The sequence below is a fragment of the Scyliorhinus canicula genome, chromosome 6, assembly GCF_902713615.1.
Source record: "Scyliorhinus canicula chromosome 6, sScyCan1.1, whole genome shotgun sequence".
Taxonomy (NCBI): domain Eukaryota; kingdom Metazoa; phylum Chordata; class Chondrichthyes; order Carcharhiniformes; family Scyliorhinidae; genus Scyliorhinus; species Scyliorhinus canicula.
In genome coordinates, this window is record NC_052151.1 from 92,079,287 (window position 1) to 92,100,714 (window position 21,428).

General features: G+C 43.0%; 1 protein-coding gene across 1 annotated transcript in view; it reads right to left on the bottom strand.

Moving 5' to 3' along the window:
• Positions 1-524: 524 nt before the first annotated feature.
• Positions 525-21,428, bottom strand: part of ccn6 (cellular communication network factor 6) — a 50,417-nt gene continuing 29,513 nt past the window's right edge. Inside the window, exons 2-5 of the mRNA XM_038798792.1 lie at positions 15,969-16,269; positions 12,044-12,298; positions 8,656-8,849; positions 525-1,019 (exon numbers count right to left, since the gene is read on the bottom strand). Coding sequence (XP_038654720.1) covers positions 744-1,019; positions 8,656-8,849; positions 12,044-12,298; positions 15,969-16,269 — 1,026 coding nt within the window. The 3' untranslated portion in view covers positions 525-743. The remainder of the gene's footprint in view (positions 1,020-8,655; positions 8,850-12,043; positions 12,299-15,968; positions 16,270-21,428) is intronic.

Consider the following 21,428-nt stretch of genomic DNA (forward strand, 5'->3'; position numbering starts at 1 on the left):
ATTTGTCAGACTTTTGCCCACTCACTTAACCTATCTATGTCCCTTCGTAGCCTCCTTATGTCCTTTTCACAATTTACTTTCCTACCTACCTTTGTGTCATCAGAAAATTTAGTAACTATACCTTCAGTTTCTTCATCCAAGTCATTTATATGAATTGTAAATAGCCCCCAGCACTGATCCCTATGGCACACCACTTGTCATATTCTGGCCAACTGGAAAAAGACCCATTTATGCCAACTCTGTTTCTAGCCAATCTTCATTTCATGCCAATGCGTTACCGTCTCCAACATGAGCTTTTATTTCATGCAATAATCTTTGATGTGGCTCCTTATCAAATGCAGTGATGTTTATTCGTTTTATCTTCCTTTAACATATTTGATATTGACTTTTATAGGAAAGGAATTGTGCTGCACTATACAAAGTTCGACAGAAATTCAATTTAAGGAAAATCTCATGCAAAGAAACTACAGGTATACTATGCAAATCAATCCTATTTTACTAAGTGACAAAATAGTTATTTGTGTAATCAAGTAGGTCTTGTGGAAGTCTTGTGGAAGATACTGCACTTGATGTATATCTCCAGATGTTCTGTTGCTGTAAAACTTTGATTTTTCCCTTATACAGTTTAGCTCTATAAGAATGGAAATGGTATAAGCAAATTCACTTTCCTCTGAGGATGAGGCATGTACAATTGTTATTTTTTCACTCACAGCTCTCAATGAAGGTATAAACCACATAATGTACTACAGCAATTTCAGATCTGAGAATATGTCCTCTGAGTCAATACAGGCCTGTTGACATTTGCAAGATGTGATCCACATCATCTTCCACATGACGATTTCTCCATCAGTGCAGTTAAATTCTACTTTCACTGTTTTTTCTTTGTTAGGAACACAGCAACGGGAATCTGAGCATGTACCACAGAATATCGGTCTGTACGTTCTTCTACTTGTGCAACCCGAGAGAGTAAATGTTTCAGGCTTGGAATACCTAAGAGTCTGTAGACACATCTTGTCTTTCTAATAGGGAAAGAAATGAAAAATATATAGCATATTTTTGTTCATTAATCAAAAACCATTCAGCCAGTAGTTATGTTATTTTACAAAGTTATTCAAGATCAGACTTCCCTGAGTGTACTTTAATATTTTGCTCTATTTTTACCATCTACGCTTATGGTATAGCCAATTTTGTCGAGGCAGCTCCAGGCAGGGAACAATTATTAAACTAAACCCCAAAAAATCTGATTCCTTAATGTTGAAGTGGAGATGCCTGTTGAAGTAGAGATGTCTGTTGAAGTGGAGATGCCTGTTGAAGTGGAGATGCCTGTTGAAGTGGCGACACTTTGTTTACTCACTGCCTAATATCCTAAATGCAGTTTAGAAATATGGATCATATTGAAGGAGTTATAAAATCTTGTTTTCTTCATGGCAAAATGCACGGAAATGAGACAATTTTTTAAAAATTCACAAATATTTTACTGAAAGTACAGGCAGAAAATATCTGTAAAAGAAGGTCAAATCCCATGCAGCCAATAACCACCCCTTCAATCTACTCTCAATCATCAGCAAAATGATGGAAGGTGTTGCCGACAGTGCTATCAAGCAGCATTTACATAGCAATAACTTGCTCACTGATGGGTTCCTTCAGGGTTACTCATCACCTGACCTCATTACAGCCTTGATCCAAACATGGACATAGAATTGAACTCAAGAGGTGCGATGAGAGTGACTGCTCTTGACATTAGCCCAAGTGTCAAGGACTCCTAGCAAAACTGACATCAATAGAAATAAGGGGGAAGTTGAAATCGTACCTAGCACAAAGGACGACGGTTGTGGTTGTTGGAGGTCAATCATCTCAGGCTCAGGGCATCGCTGCAGGAATTCCTTGAGGTAGTGTCCTCGGCCCAACCACCTTCAGCTTCTTTATCAATGACCTTCCCTCCATTATAAGTAAGGATATTAGCTGATAATTGCACAATGTTCATACCATTCACAACTCTTCATATACTGAAGCAGCTTGTGCTCATAGGTTGTCCAACCTGGGCATAATTCAGCTTGGGTTGATAAGTGGCAACTAACATTTACACCGCACACAAGTGCCAGACAATGAATATCTCCAACGATAGAGAACCCCATTGAATCTCCCTTTGACATTCAATGGCATTACTATCACTAAATCTCCAACTATCAACATCCTGAAGCATTACCATTGACTAGAAGCCTAACTGGACCGGCCATATAAATACTGTGTCTACATGAATAGGTTAGCGGCTGGGAATTCTGCAGTGAGCAACTCACCTCCTGACTCCCTAAAGCCTGTCCAGCAGAGCGGAGCCGCTGATTGGCTTTTGCGGGGAAAATTTGAATCAGTGCATTGCGGTCACTGTATCCAGAAGGTGTACCTGAGCAAGACACCCTCCATATTCAAGTGAAGGCAAGCATCCAGCAGAGGGCAGCAGAGTGGAGCCGCTGATTGGCTGTTGCGGGGGAAATTTGCATCAGTGCATTGCTGTCACTGTATCCAAAAGGTGGTTTGTGGAGGAGCTGTTATCAAGTGCCAGTTTTAACGTGGAATTGGTAACAATTTTCCTTTTTTTTTCCTTTTTAATTTAGCTATTATTTGATATTACAGTTGGACTAAGTTAATTTTAAGATTACAAAGGGCAGGAGTTCTCAGACCCGTATTATGCTCCTCTTACTGAATGTGGGACCTCAGGGACGTGGCTGATATCCCTGGCCCCTTCACGTGTGTCCAGCTGCAGCTCTTGTTAAACCGCATGACGGCTCTGGAGGTGCGGATGGACTCACTTTAGAGCGTCCGCGATGCTGAGGAGGTCATGGAAAGCATGTTAAGCGAATTGGTCACACCACAGATTAGGATTACTGAGGGAGAAAGGGAATGGGTGACCAAAAGGCAGAGAAAGACCAGGAAGGCAGTGCAGGTGACCCCTGCAGTGATCTGCCTCCAAAACAGGTATACCATTTTGGATACTGTTGGGGGAGATGGCTCACCGGGGAAGGCAGCAGTAGCCAGGTTCGTGGCACCGTGGCTGGCTCTGCTGCACAGAAGGGCGGGAAAAAGAGTGGAAGGGCTATAGTCATAGGGGATTCAATTGTAAGGGGAGTAGATAGGTGATTCTGTGTTCGAAAACGAGACTCCCGAATGGTATATTGCCTTCCAGGTGCACGGGTCAGGGATGTCTCAGATCGGCTGCAGAACATTCTGCAGGGGCTGATTTAGCTCACAGGGCTAAATAGTTGGCTTTTAAAGCAGACCAAGCAGGCCAGCAGCACGGTTCAATTCCTGTACCAGCCTCCCCGGACAGGCACCGGAATGAGGCGACTAGGGGCTTTTCACAGTAACTTCATTGAAGCCTACTCGTGACAATAAGCGATTTTCATTTCATTTCATTTTCATTCTGAAGGGGGAGGGTAAACAGCCAGTTGTCGTGGTGCATATAGGCACCAATGATATAGGTAAAAAAACGGGATGAGGTCCTACAAGCAGAATTTAGAGAGTTAGGAGATAAGTTAAAAAGTCGGACCTCAGAGGTAGTGATCTCAGGATTGCTACCAGTGCCATGTGGTAGTCAGAGTAGAAATGAAAGAATGGGCAGGATGACTGTGTGGCTTGCGAGATGGTGCAGGAGGGAGGGGGTCAGATTTTTTGGGACATTGGGTCCGGTTCTGGGGGAGGTGGGACTACTACAAATTGGATGGTCAACACCTGGGCCGGACTGGAACCAATGTCCTTGGGGGTGCTTTTGCTAATGCTGTTGGGGAGGGTTTAAACTAATGTGACAGGGGGATGGGAACCAAATGAGGAGGTTAGTGGACAGTAAGGAGGTCGTAACTAAAGCTTGTAAGGAACTAGATCATGAAGTCAGCGTGACTAAGGGGAAGAGGAGGCAGGGAGCAGATGATGAATGCAAAGGGACTGGTGGTCTGGGATGCATTTGTTTTAATGCAAGAAGTGTAGTAGGTAAGGCAGATGAACTTAGGGCTTGGATTAGTACCTGGGAGTATGATATTATTGCTATTACTGATACTTAGTTGAGGGAAGGGCATGATTGGCAACTAAATATCCCAGGATATCGATGCTTCAGGCGGGATAGAGAGGGAGGTAAAGGGGTGGAGGGGTTGCATTACTGGTCAGAGAGGATATCACAGCTGTGCTGATGGAGGGCACGATGGAGGACTCGAGCAATGAGGCGATGTGGGCAGAGCTCAGAAATAGGAAGGGTGCGGTAACAATGTTGGGGCTGTACTACAGACCTTCCAACAGTGAGTGTGAGATAGAGGTACGAATACGTAAACAGATTATGGGAAGATGTCGGAGCAACAGGGTAGTGGTGATAGGAGATTTTAATTTTTCCAACAGTGACTGGGATACACTTAGTGTCAGAGGTCTAGATGGAGCAGAATTTGTAAGGAGCATCCAGGAGGGTTTTTTAGAGCAGTATGTAAATAGTCCAACTCGGGAGGGGGCCATACTGGACCTGGTATTGGGGAATGATCCTGGCCAGGTAGTTGAAGTTTCAGTCGGGGATTACTTTTGGAATAGTGATCACAATTCCGTAAGTTTTAGAATACTCATGGACAAAGACGAGAGTGGTCCTCAAGAAAGAGTGCTAAATTGGGGGAAGGCCAACTATACCAAAATTCGGCAGGAGCTGGGGAATGCGGATTGGGAGCAGCTGTTTGAAGGTAAATCCATATTTGATATGTGGGAGGCTCTGAAAGAGAGGTTGATTAGAGTGCAGGATAGACATGTCCCTGTGAAAATGAGGGATAGAAATGGCAAGATTAGGGAAGCATGCATGACAGGTGAAATTGCGAGACTAGCTAAGAGGAAAAAGGAAGCATACATAAGGTCTAGGTGACTGAAGACAGACAAAGCTTTGGAAGAATATCGGGAATGTAGGACCATTCTGAAACGAGGTATCAAGAGGGCTAAAAGGGGTCATGAAATATATTTAGTAAACAGGGTTAAGGAAAATCCCAAAGCTTTTTATTCATGTATAAGGAGCAAGAGGGTAACTAGAGAAAGGGTTGGCCCACTCAGTTACAAAGGAGGAAAGTTATGCGTCGAGTCAGAGAAAATGGGTGAGATTCTTAACGAGTACTTTGCATTGGTATTCACCAAGGAGAGGGACATGACGGATGTTGAGGTTAGGGATAGATGTTTGATTACTCTCAGTCAAGTCGGCATAAGGAGGGAGGATGTGTTGGGTATTCTAATAGGCATTAAGGTGGACAAACCCCCAGGTCCGGATGGGATCTATCCCAGGTTACTGAGGTAAATGAGAGAGGAAATAGTTGGGGACTTAACAGATATCTTTGCAGCATCCTTGAACACGGGTGAGGTCCCGGAGGACTGGAGAATTGCTAATGTTGTCCCCTTGTTTAAGAAGAGTAGCAGGGATAATCCAGGTAATTATAGATTGGTGAGCCTGACGTCAGTGGTAAGGAAGCTGCTGGAGAAGATACTGAGTGATAGGATCTATTCCCATTTGGAAGAAAATTAGCTTATCAGTGATAGACAACATGTTTTCGCACAGGGAAGGTCATGTCTTCCCAACTTAATAGAATTCTTTGAGGAAGTGACAAAGTTGATTGATGAGGGAAGGGCTGTAGATGTCATATACATGGACTTCAGTAAAGCATTTGATAAGGTTCCCCATGGTAAGCCGATGGAGAAAGTGAAGTCTCATGGGTCCAGGGTGTACTAGCTAGATGGATAAAGAACTGGCTGGGTAACAGAAGACAGAGAGTAGCAGTGGAAGGGAGTTTCTCAAAATGGAGAACTGTGACCAGTGGTGTTCCACAGGGATTCGTGCTGGGACCACTGTTTGTGATATACATAAATGATCTAGAGGAAGGTACAGGTGGTCTGATTAGCAAGTTTGCAGATGCCACTAAGATTGGTGGAGTAGCAGATAGTGAAGGGGACTGTCAGAGAATACAGCAGAATATAGATAGATTGGAGAGTTGGGCGGAGAAATGGCAGATGGAGTTCAATCCAGGCAAATGCGAGGTGATGCATTTTGGAAGATCTAATTCAAGAGCGAACTAAACAGTAAATGAAAAAGCCCTGGGGAAAATTGATGTACAGAGAGATCTGTGTGTTCAGGTCCATTGTACCCTGAAGGTGGCTGCGCAGGTCGATAGAGTAGTCAAGAAGGCATATGGCATGCTTTCCTTCATCGGAAGGGGTATTGAGTACAAGAGTTGGCAGGTCATGTTACAGTTGTATAAGACTTTGGTTCGGCCACATTTGGAATACTCCGTACAGTTCTGGTTGCCACATTATCAAAAGGATGTGGATGCTTTGGAGAAGGTGCAGAGGAGGTTCATCAGGATGTTGCCTGGTATGGAGGGCGCTAGATATGAAGAGAGGCTGAGTAGATTAGGATTATTTTCATTAGAAAGACGGAGGTTGAGGGGGGACTTCATTGAGGTCTACAAAATCATGAGAGGTATAGACAGTATGGATAGCAAGAATCTTTTTTCCAGAGTGGGGGATTCAATTACTACGGGTCACGAGTTCAAGGTGAGAGGGGAAAAGTTTAAGGGAGATATGCGTGGAAAGTTCTTTACGCAGAGGGTGGTGGGTGCCTGGAACGCATTGCCAGCGGAGGTGGTAGAGGTGGGCACGGTAGCGTCATTTAAGATGTATCTAGACAGATACATGAATGGGCAGGGAGCAGAGGGATACAGATCCTTAGAAAATAGGCGACAGTTTTAGATAGAGGATCTGGATCGGCGCAGGCTTGGAGGGCCGAAGGGCCTATTCCTGTGCTGTAATTTTTTCTTTGTTCTATCTTCTTTGTTCTGTCCATCATCCAGAAGGCATGAGCCAGGAGTGTGTTGGAATAATCTCCACTTGTCTTTTTCAGTTAAAAGCATGGGCAGCAACTGTTCCCTACTGCCTTCTCCATGTAATGCCTCAATGAATCAGAATCCACTTGCCAACCAATCAGTATCCTTTATTCATGCAAGATAAATTGTTGTTCCCTTTGAAATGTTGTATTATTCTATCTGTTTTAATGAGTGGAAGACAAAATGCTTCAATGGCTTGTCTCTTTTTCAGCAAGACTCAATTATTCATCTTTGAGGCTTTTGTTTTTTTTTAACCAAAGGAGAAAGCTTGACAGTCTTTATTGAGCTGAAGATGTAAATAGAACATAGAACATAGAACAGTACAGCACAGAACAGGCCCTTCAGCCCTCGATGTTGTGCCGAGCAATGATCACCCTACTCAAACCCACGTATCCACCCTATACCCGTAACCCAACAACCCCCCCCCCCCTTAACCTTACTTTTTTTTAGGACACTACGGGCAATTTAGCATGGCCAATCCACCTAACCCGCACACGCACATCTTTGGACTGTGGGAGGAAACCGGAGCACCCGGAGGAAACCCACGCACACACGGGGAGGACATGCAGACTCCGCACAGACAGTGACCCAGCCGGGAACCGAACCTGGGACCCTGGAGCTGTGAAGCATTTATGCTAACCACCATGCTATCGTGCTGCCCGAGTTATTGGCGCAATGGACAGAACATGGCAGCAAATTTGTGCACAGTAAGATCCAACAAAATGTAATGCAAAAAGAGCTCGATGATTTTGTTTTGTGATATAGATCAAGGGATAAATATCGGCTATGACATAGTGTTAGCTCCCCTCCTAATCCGTGAAAATAGTGCCATGGGACATGCCTCGTCTGTCTGAGGGCCACATCACTTCAGAAAGACAGGACCTCTCCTTCAACACTGCACTGACGTGTCAGCTTTTTGATTTTATATGCTCATGTGCCTGGACTGGAACTTGAATCCAAAAGCCTGACAGAGGTAAGAGGGCTATAGATCGAGGCGAAACTGGCACCAGAGAGCATCACAGGAACGGTACTCAAGTATTGTACATCCGCACAGAAGTCATGGACCATCTTCTTCCTCAAATTAGGCAAAGGTCCCATGCCACTGCTGTGAGGAGCAGCTGAGTGAGTCCAAGAGTCCTGACCAATAAAGATTGCGAAATAAATACCCAATGCCAGAAAAGAAATCTCCTCACAGGGAGAAGAGTTGTAGTTTGAAAGTAATTGAACTCCTCAGGATTAACTACCTTTTTTGTCATATCTCTGGTGCGTTATAGGTCAAGAGAGGAAGCTGCACCTGCTTAAAAGGGGAAAACTGAGTGGAATTCCGTGGGAAACTGGAACACTCTGGACATGCCCCTAAACTATTTCTGAGATGTTGGGTTGTGCAAGGATGAAGAACCCATCTATGTGGATTGGAATTCAACTAAGTGTGGATCTATGTGGATTGGAATTTATCTTGCATGAATAAAGCATCCAGGTTCACACATTTTGCACTCACTCCCTTTCTGGAAAATCCCAAATTTCAGCCCTCCCCCAATCAATAAATTTAAGTCATATGATTATGTTTACCTACGAATTCTACCTGAGACTACCAAATTAACCAATGGAATGGCGGTTAACTTTAGATTGTATTTTGCTGTGGTACATGAATATATACCTCCATGCAATCATAATAATATTTTCACTCTATTTCTGTCACTCTCCATCACCCACTTCCCCACCCAAAAAATTATATTGTTAATGTGGCTAATAGATTATTTCTGAAGTGATTTACCTTCATATTTTTCAAGAGTCTTGTGTCACAAGGTCGAATAAAGCACAGTCTACTTTCTCTCTCAAGTTCACATTTGGTATTGTCATTTGTTACTCTGACTGAAATTCCTATGTCACAGGACTTTGAACATGAGCTCCATGGAGTTGTTTGAAGCCGGCATTTCTTCCACTGTATTACAGGCCTTGTCTTATAAACTGGTAATATAAACAAATATAGGCAAAACTTAATTTGACTTCAGATTTAAGTTTAAAGGTATTAAAGGTGAGGAAATTGCACAGAAAGAGGAAGATTGCTGAAGGATAGAAAGCATTAATTATATGGATTGCGATGACCTATATCTGTTTTTATCATTTTGTGTTATGTTCCCTTCGCACCAAAGATAAACAGATGAGTATTCAGAAAGGAGTAAATGGATTTTCTAGCAAGCAGGAAGAATTGCTAATTTTACCTAAAGTTGTCATATGGATAAGAAGCAAAGGGTAAATAGAGAGCTAATTGCAATTGATGTTGGGTTTCAGTCTGTCTTTGGGACAGACAGCTCAGAATTTACGAGTCAGTGAAAGCAAACAAGGCTCTCAACAGATACTAGATTTCTGTTTGACAGTTCAGACCAGATTCTGTGTTGAAGCAAGTCTCTCAGAATCACAGAAGTATTATTGTGGGACAGAAGGAAAATAGAGCAAATATGTAAAATACCATCTTTATTTTTAAAAATAAAATGTATTTATTCACAGGATGTGTCCATCCCTGAGGACATTTAAGAGTCAACCACATTGCAGTGGGTCTGAAGTCACATGTAGGCCAGACCAGATAAAGACAATCGGTTTCCTTCCCTAAAGGACATTAGTGAACTAGACGGGGTTTTATAATAGTCACCAATAGTTTCATGGTCACCTTTAGACTTTTAATTCCAGATTTTTATTGAATTCAAATTTCACCATCTGCCATGGCAGGATTTTAATTCGCACCCCCCGAGAATGACTCTGGGTCTCTAGATTACTAGTCCAGCGACACTACTACTAAACCATTGCTTCTTCATATACAATTACAAAGGACAGGGAGCTGAAGACAAGATGATTAGGGAATTGTGAATTGGACAAGACCCACTGCTGCTGTTTCAGTATTGCCAGAGCCAACCGCATCATTTAAATGGAAGGGAGTCTCTGGGACTTCTGTGCCATGAGGAGTGTTGTATTCCGAGTGAGAGAGTTTGTAAGTGTTTGCCTTTCTGGTATCAACTGTGTCCGTGGACTTCAGGTGGAAAACTGCTGCTGGTGAATGCACCTCAAGAGCAGAAACAATTGAGTGGACAGTGAGATAACCTACCTAATGAAGGCCATGTTGGAAAGCCTGCGGAATTGCATGGAGTGACACATTTGTATGGTAAGTAAAGCACAACTAGATGAGGTATAGCTTTGGTGTCTGGACTATTTCAAGTGGAATTTACCTTTATTGATTGAAATATCCCTTGCCAAACATAGATTTATGTTTGAATTATGTTAGTTTTCGGTGGTCAGTGAAACCTTAACCATAGGTTTTTTTTCTGCCGGTGTCGTGGGGATTCCTTGCTTTTAAAAGTTATCAGTCTCTATGGGAATCTTAACAGGATTTATCTCAGATTAGCAAGATTAGCTAATGTTATTTTTTTTGGATGTGCCTATACAGAAATTGTTTAGGCATGGACGTAGAAAATTGCAGACAATGGCAAATGTCAGAGCATAGCAAACCATGAGGAAGAATGGAAAAGATGACAGGATATGGGTCTGGGCTGCCATCCCTGGTTCTGCAGGATAAACTTCTATCTGAGGATTAAATTGGGGAGGGAAGAGTGGCGGACATGTATGGGAGATTTCTGGACAGGGAGAGTGCCCCCGTGGAGGAGGTTAAGTGTAAGTGGGAGGAAGAGCTGGGAGGAGCGTTAGGGACTGGAATGTATTATTCTGCGATTCTGCGATATAATGAGATTAGGGTCCAGGCAAACACATAGCAACTATAGTGAAATAGTTTGGAAAATAGCGATTGAATTTGCAATCTAAACAATAACTTCCCTTCATTATTTCATCATTTTAAGTCTAAATTAAAATTGCTTAATAAAGCATCAGTTGTAGAATTAATACATGTTCAGCAAAATTAATTATTTACATATTGTAAGCTGGTCTTCCCATATCCTATTGAAATAAAGATAAGAGCAAAATATTTCCAATGGGGGTTCTGATTTTAAGGGCAGGCTTACAAGGAGCACCCAGTGGACCTCAACCTAGGGTCGGGGTGCTCAGTCTCAAAAGTAAGCTAGTAATGGAAGTGCTCCCTCCATTGCCCAAGGCCTGAACAAGTTTACCCGCCACTCTGTGAACCCCCTCCCCCTGCCCCCCCCTTTCCCTGAACCGCTCCCGTCAACCTCAAAACCCTCCCCCCAGCCCACCTCCCCTATGTAAAAACCCATTAGAGAGCCGGTAAAACTTTGCACATAGTTTAGAAGGAATGTCTGGTGAAGTGGTAATATGGAAATGTTTATTTTGCCACATATATTTTTTTTTTCTCCTTCCAATTCCAAAATATATTGCAGGTTTGTCAAGTTATAATGATGTCCTTTTTACGACATACTATAATTTTTCTATACAGAGCATAAATTTAAGCATAGAACTACTGAGGCTTACCAGGCTGAAGGAAATCATTTGACCAAACATGTTTGGCCTTGCTGCTGTATTGAATCTTTACAAAATCAAACCGTCTTCCTGGACAGGGAAGTTGTCCTGATTATGTCACCCACATAATATTTAAACAAAGTTATTCAAAGAAAATAAATGTCGGTGTTCGAAACCCAGATTTTCTGAAACCTTCCTTGATTTATATGAATAATGTAACTTTAAAAATAAGCAGTCTGTAGTTTGACTGCATAGAAATCACTTTTCTCACGATATAGTAACTCATTTTTAAAAATGGAAATGCTGAAATTTCACATTCCTTAAATGTTAGAATTAGCTATCTGAAGGCTGCATTATAAAATATTTCTGCACCAACATTACATGGTCTGTACTTGCTGGCAATTTTTATTTTTATTTATTTGGATTTTAATTCCCAGTTTACCTGCTTGATTCTTTCATATCCACACATTTGCAGACTCCTTCAATATCAATGCTACTCTGTAATTCTTTTCAAGAGCAGAACTGCCAAATGGGACCTCCCAGTATTTCAGGTAATCTACCTTAAGCAGAGACATCTTCTTTTTAGCTGGCTAAAAAACAATCAAATCAATCCCATGCCTATCAAACAAGTTGAAGAGCTATCCATTGACTTGGCTGATTATCACCAATTGTGCTATTCCTTTTCAACTGAGGTATATACATCTTTAAACTTTAGACTGCGCGGGCTTATTTAAATTACCTACCAGGCATTACTCTATATGTTGCTGCCTGCTGAATCTTCACTCCAGTCTTATCGCAAATAGACTTCTCACAGCAATATTCAGATATCTTTATGGCCTTGGGATTTCTACATTGGCCAGCTGCCAATTTCTTTGTACAGGTGGGCGTACATCCAAATGCCCCATTCACACATGTGCATTTATAGTGACAGTGTGGCTGGAACATCTGCCCATGCCTGTAATAGATTCCATTTGACTCACACCCAACTCCAAGAGTATCTAAGGAAAGCAAAGAGCAGTTTGAGAAAGTTAGTTCAATATAGGAAATAAGTGTCCAAAATAAAATTGTTCCTCTCAATTTTTGAAAACCTGTAAACAGATTTTACTATTATCATAATAGGTTGTGCAAGTTTCTAACTGACTGAATTTTGATTCTTGTGGCTTGCAAAATAATAACAATGGGTCATGATGTGAAGAGACAATTCCAGGTGTTGGCAAATTTTCTGCTTGCTTGCTATCAGGTAAGACTTTGTAAACATGTCAGCATAGTGATCCCTGCATGGGAGCTGGCCATTCCATCATCGAACCCTTGGGTACAGGGCAGGGGTGGAGAGGGGGTGTTGGAGTTGAGAGGGAGGGGGAGGAGAGGGGAGGGGTACCGGGGGTGATGTGCGGAGTTCGACCTGGAGGCCCCAGCCCATGACCACCTCCACCATCTTCCCCCTTTTCCTCCAGCTCCCCCTTCTGCAGCCAGCCCAGCCCAGCCCAGCCCAGCCCAGCCCTCAACAATATGTGGATATCTGCCTAGAGACATCAGTAGACTGTATTCAAAAGGTCCAGTAATTGGCATCTCTTCCTTTAATGAGTTTAAAAGACATTTTAGCTAAGAATAACGTGTGAATGAATGATTTATGAGTAGAAACAGTTCACATAGATAATTGGAAATCATCAATGAGGTCTACATATGTTAATGTATAGTTGAGGATGTTGATGGGGCAGACAGTCAAATAGACAAAAGACATAATCAAGGAGGAACAAAGGTATAATTGGCTGGATGATCAGAAACTATGCAGACAGTTAACATGAGGTCTACATATGTTAATGTATAGTTGAGGATGTTGATGGGGCAGACAGTCAAATAGACAAAAGACATAATCAAGGAGGAACAAAGGTATAATTGGCTGGATGATCAGAAACTATGCAGACAGTTAACATGTAGCAGTATCAGAAAGCAGACAGGCCAGTTTCCAGCAACTAAACTAAAACTACTTTTCCAGCTAGCGGCTTAGAAGCCAGTTTACTTCAACAATCTTCTAAGTCTTAGAGGCAAGGCAGTGTAGAAAACCTTCATCACAGCAGTTTTAAATGTCTTCCCTGGACCAGGAAAAGAGAATTCCCAGACTTGAGCATCATCCCAGTATTGTGTGGTAACTATAAGCTGGTTATTTAATTTGGATGTTGTTTGGTGACAGGGGATGTCTTACAAAGTTCAGCTATCATAGGTATATTTTGGTTCTACATAAATTGTGCATGAATTTAGAAATTCAAATACTGTAATTGCCTGAGAGTCGAGTAGTCCTGTTTGTGTGTTTTTATCTTTTCTTTATTTTAACAGTGCTTAATAAATGTTACACAATGACTGGGCTGTTTATTCACACTGCGGGGTTCACTTGTGTCCTCATGCCAAAACAAAACTATACATCCCCATGAACTGGTGTTCCAAGTTGGGATACCCTCACAGATAACATCAGCATGCTTCGTGACAGTGGGTTGGATTCTCTGCCGGCAGGATGCTCCATTTTGCCGGCAGCACGGGTGTTTCCCAACGGCATGGGGCTGCCCACAATGGGAAACCCCATTGACCAGCCGGTGAAACGGAGCTTCCCGCTGGCATGCTGAACCAGAAATAGGGCGCGGAGAATCCAGCTCCAGCAGTCAGTTTCTCCCACTTATTGCGGCAGCATCTCTGTTGCATGGATCCTGGCGAGAGAAATTAGGGCTTACTTGTTGGATATCCAAAATAGATTTATATATTTAAAAAAAATTTAGAGTACCCAATTATTTATTTCCAATTATGGGGCAATTTAGTGTGGCCAATCCACCTACTCGTCACGTCTTTGGGTTGAGGGTGTGAGACCCATGTAGACACGGGGAGCATGTGCAAACTCCACACGAACAGTGACCGGGTTCAGGATCTAGCCCGGGTCCTCAGCGCCGTGAGGCAGCAGTGCTAACCACTGCGCCACTCTCTAAATAGATTAATTAGAATTGGTTTGGTCATTGAACCAAACTCAACAATGAAAAGACGGAGATGCCAATGTTATTTCCATCCTTTCAGGCTCCCAAAGTCTCAGGAACCTTCTGTGTCTTAAGACCTGCAACCCAGAGGCAGACCATATTTGATCACTACCCCCTCTTTTGTTCTTTCAGTGGTTAACAGCAGCTCCTCAAACCTGCTAAACTGTTAAATGTGGTAACAGATTAGGCATCAGAGGAAGCACACTTCTGAGGACATCAAGTATATGATTGTGAATATCACCTAATACATGTTCTTTAAAATTAACTGCTTTTGCTTGGATCAATGATTTTCTCTAATTCCCCGAATAGGTAAGTCAGTAATTTTGACCAAAAAACTTCCCTATTTCAAAACTGAAGAATAAATATTCCGATGGGGGTCCTCCGTTTCAGAGACTATGGGCGGGATTCTCTGGCTGCATCCACCTGGCAACCGGAGAATCCCGCTCGAGGTCAATGTACTTCTCCATTGCCCACGTCTTGCCTGTGACATTCTTGCGGCAGGTGGGGTGGAAGAATCCAGTGCTAAATGTTTACACCGGGACAGAATCGGTGGACTCCACTCACCACACACACACATCACAGCCAACAAGACTTAGACGCTTGTTGAAGTAAACTGGCTTCTAAACCTCTAGCTGGAAAAGTAGCTTTAGTTTAGTTGCTGGAAACTGGCCTGTCTGCTTTCTGATACTGCTACGTGTTAACTGTCTGCATAATTTCTGATCATCCAGTCAACAAGATGGCACTGGTTGCACTGGAGAGCACCCATCCTGTTGATGGGTAGGCTGGGGCCAGAGGGTACCTAGGGTGGTGGTTAGCAGGGGAGATCCATACAATTCGTGGCACTAAGTTCACACTAAGTTAGCAGCATGGACAGCCGCATGGCTGCCTTGCAGGCTACGGCAATGGTGGTCCGTGCGGTCTACCCCGATCCCATGTATTTCCAGAACGGCGGAGAACCTGAATGAATGAATCTAAAGGATAACCATTACAGACTGCAAACAAATACCAGGACCCTTACTCTCTCCAGAAAGGCTGTGATTGTTGTATTTCTGGAACTACAGAGGCCTGAATGAATCTACAGTAAAGCCTCAGACTGAAAGTCAAGTTTGAAGAGGAATAAGGTGCTGGTAACAACCATCTGACACAAAGACTCTTTTTCTCTTTTCCCTTTCTTTTAACCCCTAGTCGCCACATTCCGGCGCCTGTTCTGGGAGGCTGTTACGGGAATCGAACCGTGCTGCTGGCCTGGTTGGTCTGCTTTCAAAGCCAGCGATTTAGCCCAGTGTGCTAAACAGCCAGTTCTTGTTATTAATAAAAGGTAATTGTGTTTACATTTGCAAACCTGGTGACTATAGTTATTAGTCAGCCAAGGGCCAAAGACTTTGGGTATTTTTTAAAGAATTATTTGTTAATTCACTTGTGTTGCGACTCCAGGTCAAACTCGAGGGGGTTATAATACCTTTAAAATACTAGAGGTATGGCAGCTTTGAAATACAGATATTCCTAATATATCTTTGGACAGACTGTTTTTCTTTTCATAACATTGACATAACCATATTGCAATCAATTATAATAATTGAGTGAATTAAAGAATTTTAATTCAGTATTTTCAGAAAGCTTGAACAGAAATTATTGTTTGGATTTAACTTACATGCACATATTCCAAATTCATACTTAGGCCTATCGGCAGAATAGTCACAGTACAAGTTCTTGTGAGGGTCACAGGTGTCAGCTTCAGTGCAGAGCTCTCCAAATTGCTTCGCACAGGTTTTGCAACATCCACAGCCATCAGTAACCAGACTCACTCCAGGTAAGCACAAAGGTTTGCGTGAGCATTTGCATGGCCATTTGCAAAATTGTCTGCGTTCAGGAGCATCTTCAAATTCAGCTGTCTTCCTTCCAGTTTTCACATTTTCTCGTTGCACTTGACTCTGTTGTATCCTGCATAAAAACTTAGATACAGTTAAAATCATCTGAGGATTCTGATCTTGTCTAAAAGATACTGCTTTTAAAAATCTAGATGGTGACAACAAAATTCACATTTACTCTCTTGTCCTCAGAGACAGCTTCCATTTGCTTGTGTTAGTGATATCAGCACAAACCAGGCAGAATCAATCATAGCAGTGCATAAAAATCAGGACATTTTAAACGTAGGTGAATTGTGCCCAAAACCATTTGTATTCACCTTTTCTGCAATCGTCAATGCTGGTTTAAGGTTGAATTCGACTGGATCAAGTCCTCCTCATAAAACTGACCTTACCCCTTCCCTCGCCCCAACCAGAATTTCAAGGTTCAACCTCCAATTCTTTCACACACAACCACTAATTGACACATTTTACAAGTTTTTCATCTGAAAAATATTTTAAAAACTGAATAGTGCACAAAAATGAAACTATTAAATGACTGAGAAAAGGTTTTAGTCATTTTCAGTGATCTTTAAGTCCGGTTACTCTCACGTGTTGGACTGAACACTCATAAAAATGCTTCTTTTTTGTGATGAACCCATTTTCAGTTCTGTTAATAATCCTCCACCAAGATACCACTTATGAACTTTTAATGAAAAACAGCATATTATATTAAAGTACCTTGGCACTTGTGCAGTGACGATTTTACATTTGTAATTATGAAATGTATTTTTAAAAATTGAAAGCTATTAACATTGTTTGGCGAACTTGCTCTGGATGGTTTCTATTCATTTGAGAGAAAAAGCAATGTTTCTTTTCAACTCTGGATTCCAATTCCCATGTTGAAATAAATAAGGTTCAGCATTACTCTTCTTCATAAGATTTGTACATTCTGTTTGTTTAAGGATAAACGTAGAATCTGAAGACCTGTGTTGAATGAGCTAATATCAGTTGGGTTTTTTAAATTCTTTCCTGGGATGTGGGCATTAATTTCCCATCCGTTTTTTCTTATAAATTTAGAGTACCCAATTCATATTTCCAATTAAGGGGCAATTTAGCGTGGCCAATCAACCTACCCTGCACATCTTTGGGTTGTGGGGGCGAAACCCACGCAAACACAGGGAGAATGTGCAAACTCCACACGGACAGTGACCCAGTGCCGGGATTGAACCTGGGACCTTGGCGCCATGAGGCAGCAGGGATAACCCACTGCGTCACCGTGCTGCCTTTTTCCCATCCCTAATTGCCATTCAGAAGATGGTAGTGACCAGTCGTATTGGGCCGCTGCAGTCCATGTGGTGCTGGTACCCATAGTACTGTTAGGAAGAGTTTCAGGATTATGATACAGTGACAGTGAAGGATGGTGTGTGGTTTGGAGAGGAGCCTGCAAGTGGTGGTGGTCCCATACATCTGTTCCCCATGGGCTGGCTTCTCCGCAGCCCCGCGCCGAAATCGCATTCGGTGTGGGGGCGGAGAATCCAATTTCACACCAAAATGTCACACCCTGTGCTGGTCTGGCGATTCTCGGGGACCCGAGAAACAGCGTAATCGTGGAGTACGCCGCGCGGCTGGGAGCCCATTGACAGAGCCAGCCTTACGATCCGCCACTTCTGATCGGCCGAGTTCCCAACATCGTGGAACTAACCTGGTATTGCCGGACGGGATGCTGGACTCAGTTCACGGCTGCCCTGGTGTGGGGCGGCGTGATCGGACATCGGGGGGGGCCTTATAGGTGGCCGTGGGTTAGAGCCGCACGGTCCGATCCTCGGGCGCGTGGCCGATCGGGGGGTTCTAATTTTTATGTCTGCCTCCGTGGTCCGAGTCCACCATGGCGCTTGGCGCAGCTGTTGGAGGCCGCTGCTGTGCGCATACGTGGAGTCAAAACCGGACGTGTGGGGCTGGTATCCACAGCTAAAGCTGCGTGAATTACCCCGAGTCCTTGCTAGCCCCTATTATCTGATCTTTTTTGCAGTAATCTCTGGAGTAAAACTGCAGCGTTTTTACGCCGGCATGGGGGACAAATTCCCATTTTGGGAGAAACCAGCCCCTTGTCTTTCCAGGTGGTGGAGGCCATGGGTTTGGAAGATACTGCCAGGCAGCTGCAGCTGGTGAGTTCCGGAAGTGCCTGTGTAGATGGTACACACTGCTGCCATTGTTCGTCGGTGATGGAGGGAGTGAAGGTTTCTGGAAGAGGTGTCAATCAAGTGGGCTGCTTTGTCCTGGATGGTGTCAAGTTTTTTTTGTGTTGTTGCAGCTGAACTCATCGGGACAAGTGGATAGTATTCCACGGCACTCCTAACTTATGCTGTGTAGATGGTGGGCAGGCTTTGGGGCGTCAGGAGGTGCGTTACTCACTGCAGAATTCCCAGCATCTGACCCACTCTTGTAGCCATTTATATGGATTGTCCAGTTAGGTTTGTCGTCCTGTGGGACCGGATATACACAGGGGTGTTGACGGAGGAGTCTGGGACATTGGTTGTAAGTATGCTTCAATGAGTATGACAATATGAGCCTGTTGTTTGACAGCTTTCTCAATTTTGGCACAGGTTCCCAAATACATGTAAGAAGGACTTTGTCGGGTCAACTGGTGAGGGTGAGCTGTTGTAATTTTCTGTGCCTAGTTAATGTTGGCTGGTCCATCCAGTTTTATTCTTATTTGACTTTCTGTCGTGGTTTGATACAACTGAGTGGCTTGCTAGGCCATTTCAGGGGGCAGTTAAAAATCAATTGAGTTGTTTTGGGTCTGGCATCACAAAGGGGAAGACTGGGTAAGCATGACAAATTTCCTCCCTTGAAGGACATTAGTGAACCAAATGGATCTTTCATGCCAATCCGGTAGTGTCCTAATAATCATTACTGAGACCAGCTTTTTATTCCATTTTGAATATTTCACTGAGTTTCCTCATATCTCCAGAGTACCTTAGACCCTGTGCCCTTTTACCATTCCAGTAACAATACCAGTATGCTTCCTTGTGTACTTAAGTTAATTAACAACTATGTAATTCTGTTGAGTTGCTCGTGCTTGATGAGTATTAGGTTCAGATGATAGCACTAATGAGAAATCCAAGAACTAAGTTGCCATTTTTTCAGTTAAAAGTAAGTCGATCTTGAGCAGCAGCTTAAAGACAAACATCACCTGAGCTGAACATCATCAACGTTCCGATAAACGGGAGTTTTTCAACCAGGGTCCCCTGGAACCCAATGGCTTCTGAGGCATCCTTAAAGAGTTCCGTGCAATTTTCTGGCCATTTGGAAATGATAGCAAATTTTTCAAGATATACCTATTCTTACATTTAATGAAAAATAACTATTCCATCATTCAATAATGTTTTACTTTGTTTTCATTTTTAAAAAATTAAAAGAAAAGCGGGTTGGGGTTCCAAAGAATTTTACAATACGTTATAGGGCTCCCTAACCAAACAGTGTTGTAAACCTCTGCTATAAATAGCCATGGTGAAGTTTTCTGAACCATATGCCATCTTTTCACCACCAGGTGGACCTTTTGCTCTTCGTATAATGTCTCCTGCAAAATTGTTCAGACACATGGGGCTGGCTTGTGCCTTAAAGCTATTCTAAACAACTTTCCATTGAACTCCGGTTCACGAAAGCATAATAAATGCTTGCTTTGTATATGAACCAAAAGTCCCTGGAAATTTCTTTGCATAGCCATAGAGAACAAGATGTCTATTATTCAGACGTGTTTCCTGGAATATCCTCCATGAAGGAGAGGCAATTACATCATCTCGTCATGCTGGTGCAAAACATGGGCACATTTTTCTAAAACCTGATATCACCTGTGGGTCAGCTCTGGCAACATATCGAAAAACTGAAAATTCACCCACATTGTCTGGGTTAGCACCTTCTGTGTGTGAGGTAGGGTTGCCGATCCTGGTTGGAAATATTCTTGGAGATTCAATGGCTTGACCTTTTGCGTTAAACCCTCACACCGGCAAATGGTCTTTATACTCAGCCCCAGTATTTTTATAGCAAATTCTAAAAACATATGAAGAAAATGATCACGTCAACCCAGATTGTCATGAGTCAGGGAATTTCCCAGCTTGCTGTACCTGCCTTAGTGCCCCGTGTACCAGGATCTTTTTTCTGGGATGATGGAGTTGGGTGGTGGGCGGGGGGGGGACGGTGGTGAGGTGAGGTGGGTGTTTGTTTGAGTTGAGCCTTCCGCTCCGGAATCTGTTCAAGTGCTGAGGCGGGCTGGTTGAAAAGCCCGCCTCAGTCCCCAGGAACTTTGCCGCAGTTGTTTTCATACAATGTCAAAAGTAAAAGTGATGTTAGGTCCTGGAACTCTCACCACTCACACTCCCTCAAAACTCCAACCCGACAGGTAAAAATAAGTTCTGTCGGTGGGAGGTGGGACTTCCAGATCCAGAGTCCCAGTGCCAATTTTGGATAAGGTGTGGAGTCTCCATGACTCCGAAGCTAGGTCGCCATCTTTAATGCTCCTTTGATTTTTGTCCTCAGTTATAGCACATGGCCATGCAGGAGGGTTGACAATGAGTGGCTCTAGTCTCAGAGGATGTCACCACAATGTTAAAAATTTTGCAGTATCTGGTTCAGAATAACCAGTGAAAATTATGTTTGCAAGTGAGTAACAACTTTTTCAGATTTGACCAAAAACTCAGTTTGATACCTCTTGGCTCAGTTATTTCAGGCTAATTCGGTTTGATTTTTAAAATCAGAATTTACAAAGGATAACATGGAAGCGGCAGGTTGTTGGTTCATTCTAGTTTGTTCATTTAGAAAGACATGACATCACCCCATTGCAACAACCAATTGTTTCTCAAACAATCCAAAGTGTTTTTATCGCCATTACTCTGGCAGTACATGCTATTTACGAACAGCATTATCAGGCGTCAGCCTGAAATTTGCCTTTTATGAGCTTCAATATGTGTCTTTATGTGCCACTCTGGCAATCTATTCAAAGGTCATTTTTTTGTGTGTTTGTTCTGTTGGGTAGCACGATAGCACAAGTGGATAGCACTGTGGCTTCACAGCGGCAGGGTCCCAGATTCGATTCCCCGCTGGGTCACTGTCTGTGCGAAGTCTGCACATTCTCCCCGTGTCTGCGTGGGTTTCCTCCAGGTGCTCTGGTTTCCTCCCACAGTCCAGAGACGTGCAGGTTCGGTGGATTGGCCACGCTAAATTGCCCTTAGTGTCCAAAAAGGTTAGGAGGAGTTATTGGGTTCCGG